The sequence below is a fragment of the Nelumbo nucifera genome, chromosome 4 (assembly GCF_055504915.1).
Source record: "Nelumbo nucifera cultivar China Antique chromosome 4, China Antique-T2T, whole genome shotgun sequence".
Classification (NCBI taxonomy): Eukaryota; Viridiplantae; Streptophyta; class Magnoliopsida; order Proteales; family Nelumbonaceae; genus Nelumbo; species Nelumbo nucifera.
The window spans coordinates 27,994,817-28,021,601 of NC_142652.1; the positions used below are offsets into that span (position 1 = coordinate 27,994,817).

At 34.7% G+C, this 26,785-nt stretch overlaps 2 protein-coding genes across 3 annotated transcripts; one reads left to right on the forward strand and one right to left on the reverse strand.

The window, feature by feature from the left end:
* Positions 1–667: 667 nt before the first annotated feature.
* LOC104602908 (rust resistance kinase Lr10-like) lies at positions 668–6,687 on the reverse strand. Its single transcript, XM_010266770.2, has 3 exons — positions 5,724–6,687; positions 2,902–2,942; positions 668–2,005 (listed from the first exon to the last, which is right to left on the reverse strand). Exons 1-3 carry the CDS (start codon positions 6,563–6,565, stop codon positions 834–836), a joined length of 2,055 nt encoding a protein of 684 aa, XP_010265072.1. The 5' UTR covers positions 6,566–6,687; the 3' UTR covers positions 668–833.
* Positions 6,688–16,944: 10,257 nt separating this feature from the next.
* On the forward strand, positions 16,945–25,735 carry LOC104602907 (plastidic glucose transporter 4). 2 transcript variants are annotated; one of them, XM_010266768.3, is made up of 15 exons: positions 16,945–17,094; positions 17,173–17,254; positions 17,780–18,041; positions 19,278–19,392; positions 19,596–19,663; positions 20,285–20,417; positions 20,509–20,608; positions 20,704–20,816; positions 22,217–22,310; positions 22,410–22,563; positions 23,316–23,462; positions 23,585–23,658; positions 24,908–24,996; positions 25,121–25,235; positions 25,317–25,735. In XM_010266768.3, exons 3-15 carry the CDS (start codon positions 17,786–17,788, stop codon positions 25,497–25,499), a joined length of 1,641 nt encoding a protein of 546 aa, XP_010265070.1. In that variant the 5' UTR covers positions 16,945–17,094; positions 17,173–17,254; positions 17,780–17,785; the 3' UTR covers positions 25,500–25,735. The 2 variants fall into 2 exon arrangements, with proteins under 2 accessions (XP_010265070.1, XP_010265071.1); XM_010266769.2 differs by lacking the exon at positions 16,945–17,094 and having other exon boundaries at positions 17,101–17,254.
* The last annotated feature ends 1,050 nt before the right edge of the window (positions 25,736–26,785 follow it).

Genomic DNA, 26,785 nt, shown 5'->3' on the forward strand with positions numbered 1-26,785 from the left:
TATTTCTCACAAATTTGTTTGATCAACCCAAAACGCAATGGCAACACATTGCCACTCATGGTTTTTAAAACAGGACTGGACCGGAAAAACCAGGAACCGGTTAGGTGACTGGTTCCGTTTTACCCCAGAATTGTTATTTCCTCAAAACCGTTGATTTGGTCAGCAAACTGTTGACCTGGGCGGTTGAACTGTTCGAACCGTTTAATGGTTTGGCCAGTTTTTTTTTTTTTAATTTTTAATTTTTTTTTGTCAGAATGGGCCGTCCATTCAGTTCGAATGGTTGGACTGTTAGGCCCAGGAACCAGACCCCTGACCGATTCGTTGTTCGTGTCGGTTTTAAAAATCTTGTTGCCACTGTACCAAACACCCCAGTCTTTCTAGTTCCAAGGATATATGCATATTTTAGTTAGGCCACTAGGACTAAGCAAAATGGAAGTATAATTAAGTTCTCTTCTAACCAATCCCCGCTCCCTCCGTTGTGTTGCTGCTTTGAAAACTGCTTCTAATGAAAACAGAAAAAGCAATTTAAGAGAGGAATTGAATAAGGTGGCCCCAATATTTTTTGAAGGCATAGACAGTTGGCAGTCCCCCTCTTCCAAAACAAGGAATCCTCAGAAAATAGACCAAATCAGTACAAAAGATGATGGATTGACAAGGTTAGTTCTTCTTCTACAGAACTTGTAAACAAACTATATTAGTCAATTGTAATCCATACCAATCGCCATGTGTGTATGTTGCCAATTGTTTGATTGTTTACTTTTCTTCTCCCCTCTTTATTGACAAACTGTCATCAAACAAATCAATTTGCCTACAATGTAAATGTCTTGTATGTATCATAAACTGTTAGGTGTGAGTGGTAAGATGCTTATATCACTATGAAAGGAAGAAATTTCCTGTTCAGGCTGCAAACGAGGAGGAGAAAACAGGCAGGGTTTAGGAGGCAGTTCAATGGCTTCCATTCTGCCTGAAAGCATCTCTATAACTCTAGTCATGGAGGGACGATCCCTGGGATTGATCTGTATGCACCATAAACCAACCATAACCATCTTCCTTACAATGTATACTTCCTCTTCTACCACCATATCGATGAGATTCATGTCTTCCTCTTGAACAAGCTTATTATAAATCCAGCCAGGAAAATATGCTTCGCTAGAGGTTTTTATATCTGGGTGAACATTCTTCCTTCCACCAACCATCTCCAGCAGCAACATCCCATAGCTATAAACATCAGACTTGCGAGAAGCTCCACCAAGATTTTTAAGGAAAAGCTCAGGGGCAATATAACCCACAGTCCCTCTAGCCATTGTTAGAGGCACAACACTGTCACTTCGTGAGTATGTTTTTGCTAAGCCAAAGTCAGAAATCTTTGGCTGAAAGTTATGATCTAACAAGATGTTATGGGGTTTTATGTCAAGATGCAGGATTCTGAATTCACAGCCATTGTGCAAATACTCAATACCATGTGCAATGCCCATAGCGATTTGAAGCAGCTTTGCCCATCCTAAGGATCGACTCACCTCTTCCTTGCATATCAAGTCCCCGAGAGACCCATTGGGCATGAACTCATAGACAAGTGCCCTCCTCGTGCCCTCCCAATCCCAACAAAAGCCCAGGAGATTTATGACATTTACATGGTGAATAGTACCAATTGTTGCTACTTCATTAATAAAGTCTTGGCCATTGTCTCTGTATTTCTCCAACATCTTGACAGCAACCAATTGACCATTTGATAGCTTTCCCTTGAAGACACTGCCATAGCCTCCTTCACCTAATTTTTCTCTGAATCCATTGGTGATCTTCTTAATATCAGCATAAGAATATTTTGTAGTTAGGGTTGATTGGTAATTCTTGATAAACTGCTCGACATTCTGTCCACGCCCAAAGCTTCTTTTCCCTCTAAAATGGGATATCTTGAAGTTAACTAAGCCCTCCCTTTTGTACTTGAAAGTGATTACTATCATCATTGCCAGAACTAGCAGAAGGAAAACACTTCCAACAGTCACACCTACAGAGAATTAATCAATTAAAATCTTGTTGAGAAGTTGCATGCATAACAAAAAAAAATTGTATTTTCAGTTAATATATAATATGTAGTAGTTGAGCATTTCAAGCATGGTCATCCTAAAATCCATGGAATTTTCTGTGACTCTGGGATCTGATAGTGGAGTCATTTAGATTTCGTTTGGGTTGGGGATAGAAATGGAAGTGTGGGATGGAATTTCTAGAATGAATAGCCCTCCTAGTCATTCAAAAATCCATGGAAACACAAAATGTATCAGATCCGAACTCTTTCTCTGTATTTAACTCCAATCCAAAAACAGCCCTTGAAAAGAGATCAAACCACGAATTTTCTACATGGCGTTAGCATGGTTGGTGTCCAAATGGAGTCTTGTATCTAGTTATCCATCCTCAATCAATTGGGAGTTTTAACCCCAAAAGCAATTGATATGGGTTAAGCAATCAGATAGTTCAGTTCAGACACTCAACTTATACAAAAAGGGAAAAAAAGATAAGTTCTCAAAAAGGGGAAAAGGAATATGAAACATATAAAAGATCAAATAAAACACATGGGCAACTAAAGACATGCTTCCAAGTATTTTGTAGAAGTTTTAATGTATAATATTTCATATAAGTTAATTATATAGAGGAGCAGGCATTTGAGTCAAGACAGTTTTGGGCTGAGGTGGTCATCCTGCTTGGTCCAATCCTCACAACACTAATGTAAATACATGCATACATACACAAATATAAGTATAATTTTCAAGGTAACAATCAAATAGTAGAAAACAAGGGGAAAATATTTTACAGGAACCAAACCTTTGTTACAAACCAAAATGGATCCATAATTACATTTTTAATTAAACTTGTATGTTGTCTTTGTAAGAGCTTTGATTTACTTACCTAAAATGAGAATCCATCTTCTTGGGTTGTGCCGCTTGTGCCTGCAAGGTGATTGGGAAATGAGATTCTGTATTAGTCCTACTAAATAGTAGAGATAAAAAGGTATTTAAATAGGACAAGAGAAATTCGAACCTACTTGTAGGATGGGATAAGGGCTATAATCTTATTTCCACTACCCAAGTCATATGTGGCATCCACTTTTACCAAAGAAAGTTGTTGAAACCAGTTGCTATTGACTGCATTAATTGAGGGAAAAATTTTTCTTAATAAGGGAATTTGGTGAAATACATCCAAGCTCTCTGACACTTTGAAGGTTGCAAAAATACCTCGTATTATAACATTTTATAATAAGAAAGGAGCTGATGTGGACCACCCTTTTCTCTAAAGGAGGCTTGTTAATTACAAGTTGAAACTTGCCCAATGAATGAAGGTTGAGAGGAGTTAATATTTTGGGGGCGTTCCTTTTTTAAGATTTTGAGAATGAGAAAACTTGCCCATTAATCAAGAAATCCATGTTTTTTTTAAGATTTGTGGAGGGAGCAGGGAAAGTTTATTTTTCTGGGTGTCATTTATCTAAGTAAGTGACACCTATCTCCTACATGGGTAAATAAGTTTCTCACTTGGGGGAAAAGTTGTCAATACTTGAATGGATAAAAATGTCCCTTTAATATTGGATTTTTATGGTTAAAATGGTTATTGCCTTATTTACATGGGAAATAAAAGGACATGTGCAAATGCACTTACCCGAGTAAGTCTTTCCTGGGAAATACTTACCCAAATAAGTTCATTTACTTGGGTAAATAACTTACTAAAAAACGAATAGAGCCTTTGACTCATATGTGTATGAATGTTTCTCATATCCCACTAATCAAATGATCCCACGCAAAAGGTGGTGCATGCCAAATTGAGAAGAAGGTTTAACGAGTTCACATTGGTGCCCCATATATATGCACATCTCAGCATGCATTGGGAATATCTCCTGTACTTGTCATTGGGAGATGTTCACACAGGTAGGATGTTGTGGAGTGCTCATGGGTGCGCTCTATGGGGCATGCATGCGATTCAAGTTTAATTGTAACAAGAAATTGAATTTATCTATCAAAATAACAACAACAACAGCGTGTGTGTGTATGCAAACATGTATTTTATCAATAAATAATGCATAATTATGTTTTATATGTAATATATGAAATATTTTATTTTTAATTTATGTTTTTTAATTCAATTTTAAATTTTTTACATGTAAAAATATTAAAAATTATAATTTGAAGTCAAAAAAAGTTTTTTTTTTGGAAAAAAAGGGACAAGGCACCTTGGGATGCATAGATCTCAAAAAGTTGCCCAAAATAATAATAAAAAAAAAACTGAAGCTTGCATACATAGCTAACATGCGACCCATGACCCAGTCAATGGTCCAACGGTTTAGGTCAAACTGTTTTTTTTTACCTTATTCAGGTTTTACTCAATCGGACCTAGAATCTTGACTGAATGACGATTCAAATAATTCAGCCAACCAAGCTAATGGCGGGTTGAAAACGCTGACAATAACTACAACAATTATAAGAATAATAAATGAAACAAATTAAGTGGACCATCCTTTTATGTGGAATCATTTCATTAGTCAATATGAGGAAACACTCATAGAAGTATATGAGCCAATATCAACCTCATGTGGGGTGTGGTCGTTTTGGACCCTAAACTAATTAAATACCACATAGAAGATGATTCAACATGGTGCTTGTGTATGGTCCAGTGGATTAGAATAAACTAATAGCATACCAGACTCTACAAAACATTACTTATATGCAATGCCGTTGCATTTGTATCAGTATTAGTTCTACCAACTTGTAGCCTTAACATTCCTCTTAGGACAATGATTTTGAGACAGGGACAGGTTTCTTACAACTTGTACAGATACGGTATAAGTTAAACCCGACCCTCACTGATTCATATACTGAATGTCTGAATACCCATGGTGTTTATAATATTAGGTTGTAGTTGTGAGACATGAATTTATGTATTATGTATCAATTTAATAATATTTTGAATGTTATGTGGAAGATAATTGATGGTTTTACGTGCTTTAATCAAATAATTAGATATTTTGATGTTTATTTTATTGTTATATATATAATAGAAAAATTAGACATGGGTTCTGGACCCATCTGTCAATCCCACCTATGTTCATCCTTAAATATAAAGAGGGTTTTGCATTTTTATGTGTGGAAAAGGTTTGAATTCTAAAAATCCATCTCTCTAATCCGCCCCATTGTCCATCTTTAATATCCATTCATCAATTAAGAAGAGACTATTGATACTGAATGCACCACTTTGTATACCAATGCAACAAGCGAAGCCTCTAAATCTGCAACATGGCAGACCGGACTGGGCTGATAGGTTCCAGAGCCTGACCTGCTTTGGTATAAAATTGGCTGCCTCCATTAGCCCATGAAAAGTTGGCTTTTCAAGGGATTTGCAGTCCCCCATTCCAGACATTAATATATTTGGTGTCATGGCGTACCTAGGGCCCCATTTGGTTTGCAGGGGTTTAAAATTCCATTTTCAACTGTTTGGTTGAAGGAATCGGAATTTTAATTCCATTCTTTCCATTTTTATTCTTGTCTGAACCAAATAAATCATGGAAATGGACCATTCCCATTCATTCCAAAGAATTTTATATTCGATTCCAATTGCAAATCAAACGGACCCTAAATTTTTATCCACTCGTGGTCGTGATCGGTCCAACATGAATTGAGAGGATTCAGTATTCATGTATGCAAGAGAAAAACCATTCCAAGAGAGAAAATCTGAGCCGGACTTACTTGTGGTCTGTTTTCTTATCGCATCCTCCTCTACAGAAACAAACTATTCCTTTTGAGCTCTGGTTACCTTCCCTCAAGCTCGCGTCGTATCCGCAGCGTCCACCTGCCTGTTTGCAGTCGTCGCACTCCCCAAATTTGGGCCATAGCAACTGGAACCCATCAGACAATACCTGGAAGAGCGTCTCAGGGTGACTAGATGATTTGTTGAGAAGTTTACTTCTTGATAGGTTGGCTCCTGATACAGGGAACCTCACTAAAGTGCAAGGTTTGGGGATGTCTATGGGATTGCTTTGACGAGTAAAATTATAGTCAAACGTCGTGGTATCGTTAAAGAGATAAAGCATGGAATTCTCTCCGCAACTATAACTCAAAACTTGTTGTTCAAGAAACGCCTCTGGCAGGCCATTGATCCCACTTTGGCACTTAAAGAAGTTGAGCATGGGGCCCCATCCTGGAAACTCAAGCGGCTTAACATCAGCGACTGTGAAGTTTTGAAACGATTCACAGCTGCCGGAACGGAGATCGTTGACTAGTTGCTGGTCGGCAACCGTAATTAGATTATCTGAAGGGAAAATGGCCTTAACTTGGTAAGATCTCTTGGATAGCAAAAGACCTGCGGCATCTGACGAGTCGCATGTGAAAATGTAAGGAGGAAGGCCACAATCAAGCCGACTGTTGCCGAACTGCTTTTGAGAGGAGAAAGGGAAGGTGAACGTAATGTTCCCGCACCTATGTCTGTATGGAGCGCAGGATTCGTAGTAGAAGGAATCGTTCTGAGATCGACTGAAAATGGGGTTGAGGAGGAGTACTATACTACAGAGAAGGGCGATGGAAGACGCCATGACCGATCGATAAAGCTATAGCCGCCAGGACCCAGGAAAGTAAGGACCAGGAGTTAACTGTTTATGTTTCATTATTCATTGTGGCTTGCGCAGCGCCACACGAGATCAAATCAGCCCCCCCAACGTCCCAACCACATCTCCGTCGTGTATGGGGAACAACATACAATTTCAATCAATCACAAGACTTTTGAAGGATTGACTTCAAAATGGAAAAAACAGGGAGAATGACTGTTCAGTTCAGGTCAGAACTTTGTAGCCACACAGATGCATCCTGACCGTGAATTGATGTCAAATTCACGGGCAGTATGCGATTTATAGGGGGGGCTGTCATTCAGAATTTCTAAGATTAGATTGAACAGTTAAAACCCCAAAAAACCTCTCTTTTAGTTGATGTTATACGATGGACCACCATGAAAAAATCAAAGGACTCATGATCTCTAATAGTAATTACCAATCGGGATCCGTGCGATGCACAGGTTTGTTAATCAAAATTGAATCAGAATGAGCTTAATTATATTCTCAATTGAGCTCAGTTCATATCAATTCAAAGTCTGTTGAAAAGATTTTGGAAATTATAAAAGTTATTGCTAATTATGGCAACTTTTGGTATATTTTGATTATTTACTAATAATTAATTATTATAATTATAAATAATTTGGGACAAATTTTGATAATCCCTGGTTAATTCTGGTGAAATCTGGTTAATCCTAGTAATTTTTTAATTCCCATTAAGTTTTTGATAATTTACAATTAACATGGGAGTACAATACACAGATTAGCAAGTTTTAATGCCCGTTTTGGGAGGGCTGAAGTGATACTTTTGAATTTCTGAGGTGGGCCCCAATTTACAACTTATAAGCTATATTGGTGAAAACTCCAAAGAACCTAAAACATTTATCCATCAAGTTGTCCATTAGGCCTGTTCATGGGCCCGGCCAGGCTTTCTATATGTGTCAACACAATACATTCAGGCCTGAGCCCAAGCCCGGCCCTCATATAAAGCCCGAGTCTGACAAAAAATTTGAAAACAGATTTTTTTGTATTATTTGAAAAAAAAAGAATAAAGAAAAAATATTGTATATATATATATATATATATATATTATTTAACATATAGTATCAAGTCAGGCTCAGGCTCGGGCCAAGCATTTTTGAGAAAACCCGAACCTGGCCCGAAAAAAATCGGATTTAGTGCTGTAGGCCTAAGCCTGAACCCGCAGGCCTAAAATTATAACCAAATCCAACTTATAACGGGCTAGCCCATCAAACTACCCAACCCATGAACATGTCTATTGTCCACATTAAACTTCTTTAAACAACTTATTGGGAGTGTTTCAAAGTAGCTGAATCTAATTAGCCCTCCTATATAGGCCCTATATTTTACTATGTTAGTTGGGTCAGGTCGAAGGTAATTCTAGATCGAAGTCTTAAAGGTGCAAACCTCAAATTCAAATTCAAGTGTACTAATTAATTAATTTATTTATAATAGTTTCTGTTACTAGTAATACTAGCGAGGGGCAAGGGCAAATAACACCAAATGGTTGAGAGTAAAAGAATGAAGAAAAAGAATACAAATGATTAAAAAATTAAATGAATTTCTTTTATTACAAAAATCATGTTCATGCACAACTCTTCCCACATGAGAGATTTGACGATGGTTCTATAATCAACTTGTACATAGCCTTGGCTTGAAATAAAGTACATGAGAGAAATTTCTTATTATATAAGGAGGTATTTGATTTACTAAATTGGACTGGTAAACAATTTGATTCCCATATTGCTATTAAGTTCAGGTCATGCCCAATTTCTTCAATAATACTACAATGGGAATACATGGATGCAATCTTTAATGGATTAAAGATAAGGAATACCAAAGCGATATAAAAATATCAAAAAATTTAAGTGATATAGAATGGATACATATCTCACAAGGACGGGAGTTACAGGACATCATACATCACTTACTCCTCAGCTTCTATCTTGGGTTGAACCATTTGATTGTAGGTGCTTTTATCCAAATTTTGAAGGAGTGTTCTCCACCATTAACCACATGCAATTTATTAATGGATTTCATCTTCTTGCAAACCATAGACAACTTATCTAGTGGGCAGAGCCCATCTTTGTTACCCAAGGTTCAAAGTATTGGGATACACTTTGCATATGCATGGAAACGGATGAAAAATTAAGATACGCATGAAAACACATGGAAATGCTATAAATACTCTAATAAGTCATAAATAAACATCAATATCATTAAATATAAGACTCAAATGAGCTATTTATACATAAATATCACGCGTTTTAATGGGTTTTATGAAAAAACATATCATAATCAACAAACGGGAATAAAAACATACCATCTAATAAAGCACTTCATTCAGTTCCAATCTTCCAAGTTCCAACTTCAAATTTTAAATCTATTATAATTTACAAATTTAACATTTAAATCTCAATATGATGTTTACAACTTTACATGAATCACATAAAAATTCAATTATTATATAAATTATCCAATTATAAGTGTTAATGTGTTAGTAAACTAATTTTTAATTGTTATTATGAAATTTTTAATTTTTTAAAATATTTTTTCAATTATTATCTAATACAAATATCCAATTAAAAAATAATAATTGTTTTCATATTTTGAGGCCAAAATTATATTCACATTCAAATTATAGATTATCATGTGAAATATATCAATGCCTTTTATTTTGTATTTTTTTTAAACATTTAAAAAAATTAAATAATTATTTTGCATGTTTCATTCTAAAAAATAAATAATTATTTATTTCTATTCAAATAATAATTTTTCATGTTTTATTCGAAAATTTAAATTAAAATTAAAAAAAGTAAATATGTAACAGAAAAATTGAATGGATTTATGGACATAATAGATGAAATACTTATTTTGCATGTTTCATTCTAAAAACTAAATAATTATTTATTTTTATTCAAAATGATTATTTTGCATGTTTTATTCTAAAAACTAAACTAAAATTTTAAAAAGTAAATGTGTAATAAAAAAATTGAATGGGTTTATGGACATAATAGATCATCCATATATTTACTATAAATATTTATTATTAGAATTTAAATCATTGCAAAAAATTAGAGAAATAAATAACTATTTATAATCTAAAAATAAAAAAATTAAAACAAATTAAAATTTTCACATGATATTTCAATATATTGATGTTAGTCTTAGCTCTATAGCATACTCAACCTATAGGGTTAGATCACATAAAATTGAAGAAATTATCTATATATTATATACTGTTCCAAAAATAAAAAAAAATATTTAGAAGAAATTTCAATTGATCTATGAACATGGTAGATCATCCATAGATCTACAACATATCAATTTGTAGAGGTAGATCACAAGAAAAACAAAAAAAAATTTCATTTCTTTTAGATTTTTTAATATTCTGGAATTTTTTCAAATATTCACAAAGATCTACATATAGGAGCAAAATATGTGAGATTTTTTGCATAAGAATAGCACATCAACAGATGTTTCTAAGCATCCAAACTAAACACACACACACAAAAAGCATTGGCTGAGATTGTAAAAGAAATTGAAAAAACATACATATTTTTGCTCATTTTTTAACAATCTTGAAAAACTTGTTGGATCTTTCAAATGTGTGGATGTTTTGGTGGATTTTGGCTAGATTTCAGATTCTAGGAATGGTATGAAGGTTTCTAGAGGGTTTGGGGAAGAAAGAGGGCTTTTGAAATGGATTTAGAAGCCCTCTTTCAAGTGAAGTTTTTTTTTTTTTTTTTGGTTTCTTGCAACAGTAAAATCGCATTGTATGGGCTGTTACGGTACAGTAGCGTATAGGTCGATACAACACCGAAATAGGTCGATACTCACCAAAACATTACCAATACGGACACGATACACTTTTGACATGACGAAAAGGAATAGTACTAAGGATTTGGTACCATTCCCCATGTCGAAACCTCAAAGATATGATACGTATCGACTAATACAAGTCAATACATAACGAAACTTTGAACCTTGTTGCTACCCTCCATCAAACAAATACTTGTGTAAGAAGTAGGCAGAGAAGATTATGAAAATCCACCACCAAAAAAGAAACATTACATATCAATTGGTTGTCAAGATGACACACACCCATACTAGTTGGGGTTCAATGTTGCTCGACTGAATGTTATGTTCATTATGAAACGCATGAGTATTGTTGATATCTGACATCTCTTCGTCTACCAAAGATGTATGATTGCCTCACAGAACTATTATAAGCTGGTTCTTGAAGAGAATGAATAAAGAACAAAACTTTCCCTCGAAAAATAGAGTTCGGATCTCCTGCACATTCATCCCTACAAATTTTCTTGTATATTAAATTAGAAGGTACCATGTCAGTACTCTTTCATGTGTGAATCTAACATGTGCGAGTGCTATTAACAGACGTTTCAAACCTCCTCCCATCGATCCATCCCATTTTTTAATATATATATATATATATATATATATATATATATATATATATATATATATTAAACATTATAGTAAATTTTAAATCAAATAAAAAACAGGGGTTAAGGGGGGATAAAGCTTTAGACTTCAGAGAACCAAACACTTGAGACGATGATGATCACATCTTTTGCTTGATTGTTAAATATCAACGAAACACCACATGGATCAACAATCAAATATTGAATTGATCTTCTCTATGATTTCAATAAGTAGATAAGCAATAAAAATTTGAAAATATAGGGCATCTATCACCGCTCATAGTTTTTTTGTTAACCATGCTCAACAACCAATGGTTTTCACAATAAAGAAGAATAACAACTCAAATAAGCTATAGATGATCCTCTTAATGACTTTTTTTGGACCCTTATCCCCTATTTTTCTTTTTGGTAGGATTATTCAATTAGTTGGAGAAAGATTTTATGAAAGAGGAGAAGAATAAACCCTTAACCCCTTTTTCTATTTGATTTAAAATTTAATGTAATTTTTAATATATAAAAAATGGAATGGGAGGGCGTTTGAACTTTGAAACATCTGTTAATGGAGTTCACATCAGCACCGCACAAGGGGGGTGCCCCACAACACATCCCAACTATGTACTGGGAACATCTTTTGATTACAAGTATGGGAGATGATCCAAATACACGGCTGGGATGTATTGTGGGGCACTAATGTGAACATGTTAATATCACTCGCACATGCCAAATTCACAAATGAGAGGGTATTGACATGGCACCCTCTAATTTTTTGTACAGGAAAATCTACGAGGATGAATGTGCAGGAGATCTGGATCCTAAAAAATGAAGAGGCCAAATTTGAATGATGCAACCCGAAGTTTAAGCTTGAAGTAGTGTAAAATGTTAATTCGGGCCAAAGAGTTGCACCCCTAGTGGTATGCAACATTAGTCTACTATGCCACCATTTATAAGAATCTCGTCTTTCCTTATCTAGTAAACTCCTTAACTAGGGGTGGATTCGAGCCAAGCTGAGCTAAGCCGAATATCTGGCTATTTGAGCTCGACTGACTAATAAACAATCAAGTTCGAGCTCGGCTTGAGTTAAAAGCTCGGAAATTTGAGCTCAGCTTGACTGCCTCTTATTGCAAGTCTCCCTCATCCGCCGAAGTACACCCTATGTATCTATCTATACTACTTTGAAAAGCATGAATAGCCTCAGTAATATTTTTGGAATTTTTGAGGACAAAATTTATCCTTCCATGTTTAAATTTATTGATAAAAAATGAGGGCAAAAGGGTAATCGACTATTAATATTAAATGAGTTGAAAAGAGATAATTATAAGATACTCAATGCATTCAATTTCCTCTCATTAAATCCAACACGTAAGGTATTAATTTGCATTCACCTTCATTGAATCATATATTTGAGGAATTTTTATTTATTCTCATCATTAAACTCTATTAATTAAATCCATACATAGTAAATTAATAATTCCAATAACATAAAAACATACTTTTAAAATCTAACTGAAAAAAAATAGTGTTTTCATCTAGGCAGTGCTAAGAAATTAAACCATTTTGGGCTAAATGGGCCAATTCATGTTGTCACAATTAAATAATTAAATTGAAAAATAGATAAAATGCAAAAAATATAGAAATTAAAAAAATTGGGAGCATTTTTAACATTATATATTCGACATATTAAACAATAATAAGTATGATAAATAAGAAATTTTTATTAATGATGGAAATGGAATGTAAAATTTAAAACTAATTAGAAATAAAACTATTTTCCTATTCTCTCTCATTAAATCTCATATTAAGGTATATTCTCTTATTAAATCCATAAAATTAATTTTAGTATTATAAAAAATAAATATTTTAAAAAAACTATTTTCTTGCCTCCCAATTATGGGTAAGCAATTCAACCATTTTGGGTCAAATGGGTTAATAAATAATATCATAATTAAATAATAATAAATTAAAATATATAATACAAAAATAAAAAGGATTGGACATATATATAATATTGCATATCCATTATACTAAACAAAAATGCATATGAAATGTAAGAAGTAATTTTATTAATGATGAAAATGGAATGCCAAAGTTAAAATCAACTTATAAAGAAAATGATGTCATAGTCAAATAATAAAAATTTTAAAAATAGAAATATAAATAATAACAAAATAAAAATAGAAAAAAATTAGGAACATATCTAATGCTATATATTCATAAAAATAAATATTGGGTACATCTCTAATAATATACACTCATTATCAATGATGGAATGTAATATAAAATTTACTGTCAACCTAGAAATCAAATTATTTTCCTTTTTGGGTTGTGGATTAGTGGTTTGTGTCAAATGCATTAATCGATGATATGATAGTTAAATAATAAACCTTAAAAAAAATAAAAAAAGTATAAGTAATCAAAAGAATATATGAAAAATTATATATTAATTATGTCAAACAAAAATTAAGCATGGTAAGTAAAAATTATTTATATAATGTAGATGATACATAATTTAAAACAAATCCGAAAGTAAAGCTATTTTCTTATATAAATGGTGGATCAATGATCCGATTTTTCAAATAAACTCATGATGTCATAATTAAATAATAGATATTTAAAAAAATAGATAGAACACAAACAATGAAAAAGTAAAAAATTATCACATTTGGGAACATTTATAATGTTATATATTCATCATAACAAATTAAAATAATTGTTAAAATAAAATTTATTTTTATTTATGCAAAAATGGAATACAAATAATAATAATAATAATAATAATAATAATAATAATAATAATAATAATAATAATAATATTGTAATTTAAAATTTCCACATGCAATGCACGTGCACATTTACTATAAGCATTTGAGTTTATTTTTAATCATATTGTTACGTTTGTTAATTTTCAATTTTTATCTTAATTATGATATATCTAAAATTCAAGTAATTAATATGAAAAAAAAATTATCACGTAAGCATGTGCTTAATTATTAGTACTACTTTAAAAAGTACAAATAACGTCGAAAATATTTTTGGACAAAACTTACCCTTTTATATTTAAATTTATTGATAAAGAATGAGGGAAAATAGGGTAGTTGGTTATTGATATTAATTGAGTTGAAAAGAACTAATTTTAAGATATTCAATGCATTCAATTCTCTCTCATTAAATCAACATTTAAGGTATTAATTTGCATTCACCTTCATTGAATCATATATTTAAGGCTTTTTGTTTTTTCTCATCATTAAATTCTATAATTAAACCCATACATAATATTCAATAACATAAAAACTTATACTTTTAATATCTACGTAGAAAAAAATAGTTTTTTCATCTAGGTGGTGGTAAGAAATTAAACCATTTAGGTCAAACAACCAATCCATGTTACCACAATTAAATAATAAAATTCAAAAATATATAAAATGCAAAAATATAGAAATTAAAAAATGGGAATGTTTTTAACATCATATATTTGACATATTAAACAATAATCAGTATGATAAACAATGTTTTACAAATTGACTTAGAAGCCGACCAGCTTTTGCCTTCGGGTCATAGGTTACTGGTTTTACTATCAAAGTCAAACAAGTTAAACTACTCTACGTCAATACTATATGTGTATATGTAAAAATACATATTTTATCAATAAATAGTATAATTATGTTTTACATATATTATATGTAATATATGTATTATGTTACATTTATTTATGTTTTTAATTTTTTTATATATAAAATATTAAAATTTCAGTTTGGGGCCAAAAAAGGTGTTTTCGGGAAAATAGCAAGGCAAGGCACCTAAGGCTCTTGGGGCGTATAGATCTTGAAAAGTTACTCAAAAAAAAAAAAAGATAACCCCACTTGGACATCGAAGTGCAAGATTATGTTTTCCAAAAGTTTGCACATGATTAAATGTGCAACCTATAACCTAGTTATTGGATCGAATGGAGCAATGGTTGAACCACCCGAATTAAATGGTTTTTAACTAAAAGGGGGAGTTTCAACAAAACCAAAAAGGCCGAGTGACAGTTTGAATGGTTCAATCGGCAAGGTCAGCAACAGGTTGAAAACATTGATGATAAATAAGAAATGTTTTTTTTTTTTTTATTAATGATAGAAATGGAATGTAAAATTTAAAACCAATTGGAAGTAAAACTATTTTTCTATTATCTTTCATTAAATCTCATATCTAAAGTATATTCTCTTATTAAATCCTATATTTAAGATATATTTTTCTCATTATTAAATTCTACTAATTAAATCCACAACATTAATTTTAATAATATAAAAATTAATATTTTAAAAAAATATTAATATTTAGCTCCACTCTAGGGGTAGAATGAATGATGACCGTAGATTAATGTCTGATGGTGCGCGATCTGGTTACTCCTAGCTAGCAGGGGCTATGCTCCTAGCTGGTGCTGGATGAGGTATCTATAAGGAAGAAAGTAAAGGATTCCTGGGGAGCTCGCCCGGCGGGAACACTCCGATGCTTAAGTTAGAACTCGGCGAAAAACTGAGAGAGTTGCGAAGAAATAAATGCTAAGAGTGAAGATGCGCAATTTTTGATTACCCTTTTCCTTGGGAGTTGGAGTCCTTATATACTAATGCTTTGTCAAATCGGGTGTAACCGCCTCTGATTCTCTGCCGCAGCCGTTATTTGCCAGGGCTGAGCAGGTGGGCACAGGTAACTGTCACAGGGTACAGCCCTGTCAGTCGAAAGACGTTTTTGGAGCTGACAGGCACGACGCCGCTTGTTGAGAGACGTGGACGCAGTCCTCTGGATTGGCAGGTGCTGTGCCGTCAGACAAGGGACGTGGGAGTAGTCTGACGGGCACGGTCTTGTCAGATAAGAAGCTTCCCGAAACCCTCGGATCGCTCAATAGCGAACTACTTTGTAGCGAATTGCCTGGTTGCGAACTGCCTCATAGTGAGCTGCCTGGTAGCGAGTTGCCTCGTAGTGAACTACCTTGTAGCGAGCTGTTAAGCTGGGTTTTAGCGAGCTCGTTACGTCGAGTTGTAGCCAGACTATCATGTTGAGCTGTCACTTACGTTAAGTCATGTCCATGTGTCGCTTAGTCAACTAGCTAATAACTAAGAAGTGGCTGCAATTTTAGATTTCTGAGGGAAAGTATAGTCTACTTATCTCTAAAAAAATTCTTAACTATCCCTATGTCACAGTCTCACAGATGTCGTACTCTTGGATTTGGAATTCGGATTTGACCCAGGGATATCGATGGTTTGGGTTTGATACAGGTGGGCCTAACCTAAGCCTGATCCAACTTGATCTAATCCACCCCACCAACTGTTACAAGTTGGGTTGAGCATCTGAATGGATCCAACTTGTTGGGCTTGGGACAATATTAACCTAAGCCTGATCCGACTTGATAGGCTTGAGATAAGAGACACTACACGTGACATGTCAATTTTGGTGCGGACATCATAACCCAAGCCGAACCCGAACCTGGGACTGATCGACATTTCTGAATCCGAACCTGATTGGTTTCTTATCAAACCAAAACAAATGGCAAAACAAAGGGGATAGTTATTATAATAAAAAATCAATTAAGGTTTCTTTCGCAAATAATACAAATCGGAAGGGTGATTATTTAAATCACACACGAACATCGTCCATTCACGGTTCCGCTCACGTGGAGTGTGACATCTTCTAGTTCTACGCTTCCGAATCTCGTCCAAATCCAACTGGTTAGCTCTTTCCTCACTTATCTTATAAATCTCAGGGATATGATCTAGTAGTTACTACCTACTAATATCTACATCTAGTGCTGTAGATCGCCACAACATATTCGGATATCTTCTTCACACAATTTCGAATAGGATAATGGAAACTGGAAAGAACAACAAAATGGTTATAAAACGTTTCAAGGGTTCTAAACTGACGGTCGGGATCCAACTAGTACAGACCTCTCTATAGGCGACGTTCTGTTTAATCAGAGATTAAAACGACAAGAGAAAAACAAAAGGAAGAGAACACTGGAGTTGAGTTTGCTGCTGATGTGTTGGATGATAGTAACCAGCAGAGTCCATTAGGCAGGTAGGCAGGCTCTCGATTTTTCCTCCACAGCGGAATTGTCGAAGTTTCTCTGTTCTTATTATTGCTTCCTCTTTATAGAGTAGGAGAACCGAGACGTAGCGAAGAGAGAAAATTGCAGCAAATATCGGATTGTTGTTTTCTTGTTCGGATCTCGTTACAGGTTTGCTACTATTTTCTGTTTTTGGTGAATTCTGTTTTGTTCAACCGATGAATTTTCTGGTTTAGAGCTTTGAGTTTTTATGTTAATTTCTTTTTTTTTCCTTGCATTACGGTATAGATTTGAAGATCGATGTGATCTTCTGTGTTAACTGTTAAGAGCATTGTCTGTAATTCCAGTCTGACTGGTTTCTGTTTCTTCGTGTTCGTTTCCTGTTCCTATTTCTGCAATCCGGGCTATTCTGTTGGAACTCCTAGCTTTGAAGTTTAAATGCTCATATTGGATGTGTTTATAGTTGTTTCTTAAAGTCGTTGTGTTCAAATTGCATTTTTAATTTTAAGGTAATTTGATTTTTTTTGGTTATTAATGCTGAATTCTCTTGAAGTTGATGTTCAGTAAGATTGCTACAAAATTTCTCGAATTTGTGTTTTGTTTAAGGCAGAGTTGATAAGTTGTTTTATTCCGGCTTTGTTCAGTAGTGTTTTCTGGAATTTGAGTTTTTCTATTGCTAATTAGATTCTCTAGCAGGTAAAAATGCAGGCTTCAGCTTATGCATTTAAGGGGAGTCTAGGGTCCGAGTTTCAACAGCGTAGGGTCTTGTCTACTTTTGGTGGTTTTGGTGAAAGACGTTCATCTAGGAGGATTCTCCGCTTTCCAGATAGAGGATTTTACTGTGGATCACCCCTTGCTTCTGTCTCCGTGGGAGCAGAACTTAGTCGTGCAAGAACGAAAGTACAAACAATTTCAAGGTCATCAGCGAAGGCTAGATCAGTCAAGGCTCAAGCATCTGGTTCGTTAATCATCAGTTTAGTCTAATTTAGTGAATTGGTAAAAGTTGCTTGTTTGGATGCATTATTCCATTCGCTTTTTATTATTTGCATGCTTTGCTGCGCGCATTTTGATGATCTTGAAGGATAGGCCGACTAGTCTTAATTACTTCTGGAACAGCAGGTGTTTTCTCACCAAATATGTCTCACCAATTCATTTGCTTCCTTCATCTAACTATAACAACTTCTTTTAGGTTGAAGTCTGCAATCAATTTGTTGTTTTGACTGCTCATGTTTACATCTTTGTCAATTCCGTATCTGGAGTTTCTCTAGTTGCAGCTTTTTTGAAGGCCTGCGTTGTCTGAGGTCCAAGATATGACATGAAAGGGTATAATTGTTTCATGTGTACCAAATTTGGTTCTGTGCATGAGCATGTGCCTTTGCTGTGTGTGTTCATGCATGCATGTACAAATGATTATCTTATCTAGGGTGACTTGCAGTCCTTGAGTGTTCTTGTCTGGATGTTGCTATCACTAATTGTATGATATCATTGCATCATTTCTTATATTGTTCATTGTTCTAGCTATCTATTTTGGCTGATATTGGCTTGTCTTGATCTACTAGTTGGTCGTCTTTAATTTCTTGTAAAACCTTGATCATCTCTTTTGTCTCAGATAATTTGTAATAACACTTATTCTTCAGTCCTGTATTTTTATTTTGGTGTGATCATCCCTGTTCTTTAAGGGGAATTTGACACTTTTATTGATGGTCTGTCATAGCCACCCTATTAGAGGAGCTGGTCTCTTATTTATTGCCAAATCCTGCAGACAAGAATTTTGTCAAGCTATTTGACCCTCTATTGCTTTAGAGTTGGCCTGATGTTGCATCTCATACATGGATGCAAATTTTCAAGAAATTGCCCTGGAAAACTCAAAAAATATGCAGAGAGTGAAATAGAATTTTGCTGAATTACTTTTGGCAAAATTTGTTAGTGAAATTGGATGAACCAAGGAGCCACTTCCATAGCAGCATATCCATTCCTTTTCCTTCATTTTGATACCTCTGTGAATTTTTGTAAAGGGTTTGCGTTTTTAAGTTTCCTTGTCAAAGTTTCCTATAGTTATAACGAGTTTAACCATGGGGCTTAATATTATGGCTTTAAAGAAGCTTAGACATATAAGCATGGGAATTGTATTTTTGGTCCACTGACTAATTTCTTGCAAGTAGTACTATGTGAAAGTATGGGTGTTCTTTTGCAGATGGAGGCCTTGAGGATGTTGTCCCCACCAAGCCCCTGGGAAAATATTCTGGATCAGTTTTACCCTATGTTGGTTTTGCTTGCTTAGGTGCTATTTTGTTTGGATATCATCTAGGGTAAGTGGTAGTTTAACTATGGAAAAGAGCATACTCTCTTTTGTTTTGCTTCTGCACCCACAAATTCAGGAAATTTCCTTCCACATTGCATTTCCAGCTAAGTTCATATCAAGGTCTTTATTGGTTTACTCTGCTTTCTCATTATTTAATAAGCATGATTATGAGGCTAACCCCAGTATTTTGTTTCCTCCTTTCTGTGGCAGTGTTGTGAATGGGGCACTTGAATACCTATCTAAGGACCTCGGTATTGCTGAGAACACCGTCTTACAAGGTATGCTTTTTGACATGCTTGTTTAAATTTCTGCTACAAAGTTCCTAAATCAGTATGCCAATAACCATTCTCTTTGTTTTTTTTTCTATTTATGAAAATTAAAGCCTCTCCTATTCTGTGTAACTTAGACTGGGCACATCTTGGTGTCAGACAAGAATATAATGAGTTAGACAGAAAGAAACCAACTAACATGTCAAAATCTCTGTACATATTACTCTACATATTAGAAAATATGTTTCCAAATAATCTTTATTAGGTAATACTGGAAGGACATATTTAATTAGGTAGCTGCCAACCTGACATGAATGAAATAATATAGGCAACATGTATCTAAGTACTCCTGGAAAATCAAATAAATGTTTTGAGGTAAACTTTCTTACTGTTGATATGATTTCAATGCTTGACTATGGAATGGACACTTTTCTGCAACATTGATTTTTCCCTCTACATATCTATGTGAAATTTCAAGGTTTTGTCAGATGACAATTAAAGACTCCATTTTGATTCCTTCTTTGTGGTCATTCTTTTTGCTTTTCATTAAATTTCAGAACATCAAGAATGTGATCTTTTAAATTCATTAGATGGCACTTACAAGTTTATACAATATGGCATTTCTTCTAGGATGGGTTGTCAGTACGCTCTTGGCTGGTGCTACTGTTGGTTCATTCACTGGAGGATCATTGGCCGACAAATTTGGTAGAACAAGAACTTTTCAGCTAGATGCTATCCCACTTGCAGTTGGAGCATTTCTCTGGTTTGTTCTTTTATGTTGACTATAAGCTGTGATATTTGGATTCATGAGTGTCAAACTAATGTTTCTGCACCTTTTTGAAATATAAACTCAGTGCAACAGCCCAGAGTGTACAGACAATGATTATTGGTCGCTTACTTGCTGGCATTGGAATTGGTATCTCATCTGCTTTAGTGCCACTTTACATATCGGAGGTAGTAAATGTTACATGTTTAGGTAGTCATTAGAATTGCTTTTGCTGTTTAATACTTAACTGTAGCTATAATATTTTTCTTTCAATTATGGCCAGATTTCACCAACCGAAATTCGTGGTGCTCTTGGATCTGTCAACCAGCTTTTCATTTGTGTTGGAATTCTTGCAGCATTGCTGGCTGGATTGCCCTTAGCAGGGAATCCCATATGGTATGATCTCTCATATTGTTGTATTTTGACACTCCTAGTCTCCTAAACAACTGATAGAATTAGTACTTGATCCAAATTCACATCAACTACAGAAACTTAAAAAATGCATAATAAAAAATAAATAAAGATTTCACATTTCTATACTGCTTATAAGGCACAATTTTGATATATCTACTACTTAGGTGCCAAAAATCAACAGAATTTAATGACAATGTTGGTCCAGCCAAAAAGTTGTGTTTTTGGTACAATGCGAGCTCCTTCAGAAGGATATCCCTGACAATTGGTCATATGACTCATATTTGATTGAAGGCTCTAACAGTTGAAGCTGAATGGATTAAGGTTGATAGGAAACTGAAAATATGTGAGATCTCATCATAAGAAGAGGCGTTCTGGAGATCTGTCTACTCAAATAACCAATTTCTGAAACTTATAGGGCAAATTCATTATCATCATGATCATTTGTTGAGGTTCATTTTTGAAACATTAATTAATAGCTAAGTGCTACAAATAATGAGATCAATGTAACTTTGAATGGTTGATATTCCACAATTGTGAAAGGATTTCTTGATCATAAAATCCAAAATGACAAGTTGGTGAATGAAGAATTCACAAAATGGAAAGAAATTCCATGGCATTCCCCAACAAACTGCATATTTATTGGGTTTGTCCTTGTTGCATCTATAATGTGCCTTGAAAAGAAATACAACACAATTATTTTGATGAGTCAGTTAACTGAGGTTTCAAGCTAAGGGCCAAGAATAGCAATGTTTCTAATTGAAGAATGCTTGATAGAGGGCACCGGCTGGTTTGACAAATTTGCAGTGTATTTACATGGAAACCTAGTTTTAACCTAACTCACCACTATTTTTTCCTGATTGGTACTTACCAATTCACTATTAAGGTGCTTGTCTATCTGAAGAAGGACAAAATTTATCCACACTTGTAACAAGTTGGAACAGGGAGTATTCCTGCTACGGATTTCTTTCCATTGTTAAGTTTGATGCTTTTCTTTACCATATAGAACAGTGGGTACATAAATGACCAGCATACCCTTTACAACTATCACATATTAACATTATGAAATTGCTGAAGATATTGAGCATACTAAAAATGGTTAAATGAAAGGAATGGGTTCTGAAGCTGACTTGCTTTTTTGTAGATAGCAACTAAGTCAAAATTTTAAATGGGTGAAAATAAATTCTGTGTGGTCATTAATAATCATATTTTACCAATGAGGTTGAATTTATTAAAACACTCTGTTTTGTATAATATGTGTGAAGACCTATTATTTTTCTTTACCATGGTAGTTTAAAGAATATTGCTAATTACCATGACCATGAAAAAATTCCATCTCTACCATCTTTTTTCTGTCTCCTCTTATTCTATTGTTCTTTGATTAGGTGGAGGACAATGTTTGGGATGGCAATTGTTCCTTCTGTTCTAATGGCTCTGGGGATGGCTTTTTCTCCAGAAAGTCCCCGGTGGCTTTTTCAGGTTTGGTTCACATATTCAGCTATGAAAGTTTAGGATTTTCATGAATAGATTGTTACCAGTATTTCTTAAGAATTTGAACCTAACATTATCATTCAACAGCAAGGGAAAACTTCTCAAGCTGAGATGTCCATAAGGACACTCTTTGGAAAAGAAAATGTTGCTGAGGTTATGCATGACCTAAGAGAAAGTGGTCGTGGCTCCACAGAACCAGAGGCTGGGTGGTTTGACCTCTTTAGCAGTCGCTATTGGAAGGGTAAATTTCTGTCTTTTGTTTTTCAATCGGGTAATATTCATAATGAAGGAATATAACAAGATTTTATGCTGTCTGATTCAATAATGATAGTCCTTAGCTGTTTCATTCAGCAGGAACAAGCATGTCTTTCTGTGGGTCTACCAGCGTGTATATATATATATATATAATTTCTTAATTAAATAGTATATTAAAGAATACTATGGAGTATGGTTTTTTCATACTTTCATAGTCTTTGATATAGTCATGCCTATTGAACTATATTATAATTTTAATGCTGGTAAATGTTTAATAACTTAATTTAGTATACAATATCTAAGGACTTTGTATTGATCTTGGATTTTTATTGGAATATGTAATTAATACTGTCAAAAGTAAAAGCAAAGAAAAGTACTTATATGGTTTCTTCACCACATGGACTTGTTATCATTCATTTTCCCTTTACAATTTGGTTGATGACAATTCCTATTTCCATTATATTTTTGAAAGTATGTTTTATAGAGTTAACATGTCCAATATAGGGTTGTTCATAAGTGTGAAAATAAGAATTACTTTCTAATTGTCTGGAGCCCTTATGCTTCTAGCCTTTTAATTATAATAAAACATAAAGAACTACTTTTCCATACAATTTTTCTATGCTGACTGAATCTTTTTTGATTATCTCATCATGATTTTTTCCCTATTTGTCATTAATGTTTTGTTCTGGAACATTTAAAGAAAATGAAGTTATTTCTACCAATTGTGTCCTATTGCAGTTGTCAGCGTGGGTTTAGCACTTTTCTTCTTCCAACAATTAGCAGGAATAAATGCTGTTGTATACTATTCCACTTCTGTGTTCCGCAGCGTTGGAATTGCATCTGATGTTGCAGCTAGTGCTCTAGTTGGGGCAGCAAATGTTTTTGGTTAGTGTTTTCTTTTACACTGGTTTCCCCCTTGAGTTCTATGTGGAAACTTGGCATTTGATTCCATGTTTATTGAAGCAGATACTGTATGTGATTTTTTATATTACCGGAATTATTTGCAGGCACAGCTATTGCATCTTCCTTGATGGACAGACAAGGAAGGAAAGGTCTTTTGATGGCTAGCTTTTCTGGAATGGTGGGACAAATCTTCCTTGCATTCATTGATTCTAAACATAGTTGAATAAATACTGCATTGCTTGTTGTATGTTGGGAACCATGATCTATAATTTTGACTTCTGGAAAATCACGCATTAAGATGCTTTCCTCCATACTAGAACCTCTTCCATTGGTCTTCTACCCACCTTCTTTTGGTTTCTCTATTCCATTCAACCTGCCTTGATTGGATGGGGTGGACTTGTGTGAACAAAGCTTGCCAGTAGTTGATTATTCCAGTTGGACTGCAGGAAGTATAACAATAAGTTAATCTTAGTGATGCTAAACCTCTCTAGTCTCTGCATTATATTATACATTCCAAAGTGATCAACGGTGATCAAAATTATAAATAATTAGATGATGGTGGTTAATCTGCCCATTCAGGCAGGGAAGCACTTGAGCTCTGATCAAAGTATGTAAACCAACACAAACTACACAAGCTCAAATTTGGTAGCTGAGGTGACATTGGGTAATGCTCCATGGGTAATGCTCCATTCTGTTGTTCTTTATTCATAAAAAAAAAAGGTTGCCTTTTTGTTCCACAAAAACAACAGAAACATTCCAAAGGGAATGCTACTACTATATAATGGTTTACTTTCCATCTTGATTGATGGGATCTTCTCCCTTTTCTTTTGGCCTTCAGAAAAAAAAAAGAAATTGAAAGAACTATTGATGCTGGGTTCTTAATATTGCATTCAAATACTAACCACTGTTTTTGAGGGTGGAACTTGTACATGCTACACAGGCTTTCTTTTATTATGTTGCTTTCATACTAATGCTTGAATTATCAGGCTCAGCTAGGGAAGCACACAACATGACAAGTGAAAACTTTGGCCTATAAAAATATTTCTATTAACTTGAGACAGCAAATGACCAACATGCTCCTATTTGTTTTACTACATTCCCCTGGATTCTTCCTCAAGGGATTTGTTGGACTGATGATCCATGTTGATTCTTTTAAATTCTAGTTTGGTAAATGAGATACAAAAAACGATAGTCAAAATCTTCTTGTAACAATGTAGCTGTTGTCAAATAGCAACTTCTTTCTTCTTTCCAAGGTGTATTATAAACCTCTATAGTATTTACTATAGTGTTAAGGGCCCTAGCTATATCTAACTGCCTAGTCCTTCGGGTATATTTTCCTTTGGAATATTTGATCACAGATGTAGGACAAGAGGGCATCATCTTGATTAATCACTGACTTTGTTCTGTGATATGTGCATCTTCTCAAGGGTTTATCCATGTTGCTACTTTCATTGTCCTTAAATTGGAATGTGCTGGCACCATACTCTGGAACACTTGCTGTTCTTGGTACAGTCCTGTAAGTCAAAGCCACTTCACTATCTTTTTTCCTGACTGTTAACTAAGTTTTTTACCTATTATATTAAACATATTTTTTCACCTTGACTAACAAATCTGATTTTTCTTTAATTCAATTGAAACAGATATGTATTGTCCTTTTCACTGGGTGCTGGGCCTGTGCCAGCTCTTCTTCTTCCAGAGATATTTCCCTCCAGAATCAGAGCAAAAGCAGTTGCCATGTCGTTGGGCATGCACTGGGTAAGTATTTAACTTCTTTTGTTTTGCTTAATTTACTTGTGATTCTTGCATTAATGAGAAACCTCAATGTCAATTTAACAGATCTCCAACTTTGTCATCGGTCTGTATTTCTTGAGCGTTGTAAACAAATATGGAATCAGCAGTGTGTATTTAGGATTTGCAACTATCTGTGTTCTAGCTGTTTTGTACATAGCTGCCAATGTCGTGGAAACCAAGGGGAGATCACTGGAGGAAATAGAGCGTGCTCTGAACTCTGCAGTTTGATTAGTATCGTGGTTGGTGGTAATAGGAATCAACGAGGCTTGTGGGTACCATTTCTACGGGAGGTAAAATTTTGAATTCTCTGGTGGAGAGAAGTTCATGTCCTTGCATGGGACTTGATTAGCAGCTTCCATGTTCAGTTTTTCGAAGATCCGTGTGTTGGTAAAGTGTATGTAAAAACGGAGAAATGGTACTTGTCACTAGTAAACAGTTTTCGCATAAGATGCAGTATTTGGCCACTTGGTTCTTGATTTATCTTTTAGAATTTCAATCGAAGTAACATAAAACCTCGTTAACGCCCTAACGGGCTTGTTATCAAGTCTCGAGTCTCTTTGACCTGTTTTGTTCATTCAGGGGGTGTCATGGTAAGAGTACTGCGTAGCAGCATAGGACCCACTAGGAGATAAGAATTGACCCTGTAGGCGAGGTTCAAAGTATCGTTACGTATCGGTTGATATGAATCATTCCGGGACCCTTCTGATACAGGGGTGTATTGGGGTCCGATTAGTTTAGGGGATGGAGGGGTCTTAGACAGGCTCCCCTGGACCAGTTTTGAAAAAAATGAAAAAAAAAGTATTGAAATGCCCGATATGCCCCTACCGATATTTTGAACTGGTGTATCGGGTGTATCGATATTTTAAAGGTAAGTTTAACCGTTTAAGTTGGCCAACCCGAACTTAACGACAGTGGCTGGGTTGGCATATTTACATGCATTCCCTGTACTAATCTTGGAGGAAGATTTGACCATTGAGATCTCAATTGCCACCTCTTACAATGTGGTAGCTTTTGTCACGTCTTTTTAGATGTATTCGTTGAAAAACGTTGCACAGGAAAATAGAAATGAAAAGGGTCATGATTTCCCAGGTTATCATGGTTTCATGGCTAGAAAAAGCTTCCAACAGCATCAACCTATGGTTTAATTTTATGTTACTCGATTTTGAAATTGAAAATGTCGAAATATCCTTGAAAGTAGAGACCAACCTTGGGATGTGGCAATCATACACCCTGGGTCAAGTATCCCCCGTAGTTCACACTTCACACTGACATTGGATCGCATGCAAATCCGCTGGCCACTGGGATTTTAGGACGTTTAAGTTCTGTCATCTGTGCCAGTGCCAGGCACATCTCTATACTTCCATAGGGAGAAGGGACTGACGTGCTTGTAACTGGCAAACACTCCGATCATATCTCTATCAACCACATCCATCTTTGGCCATTTACTCCCCATCTTTTGGATCTTTCACCTGCAATGGAATACTACTCGATGCGGTTGCTGGCTGTTGTTGTAC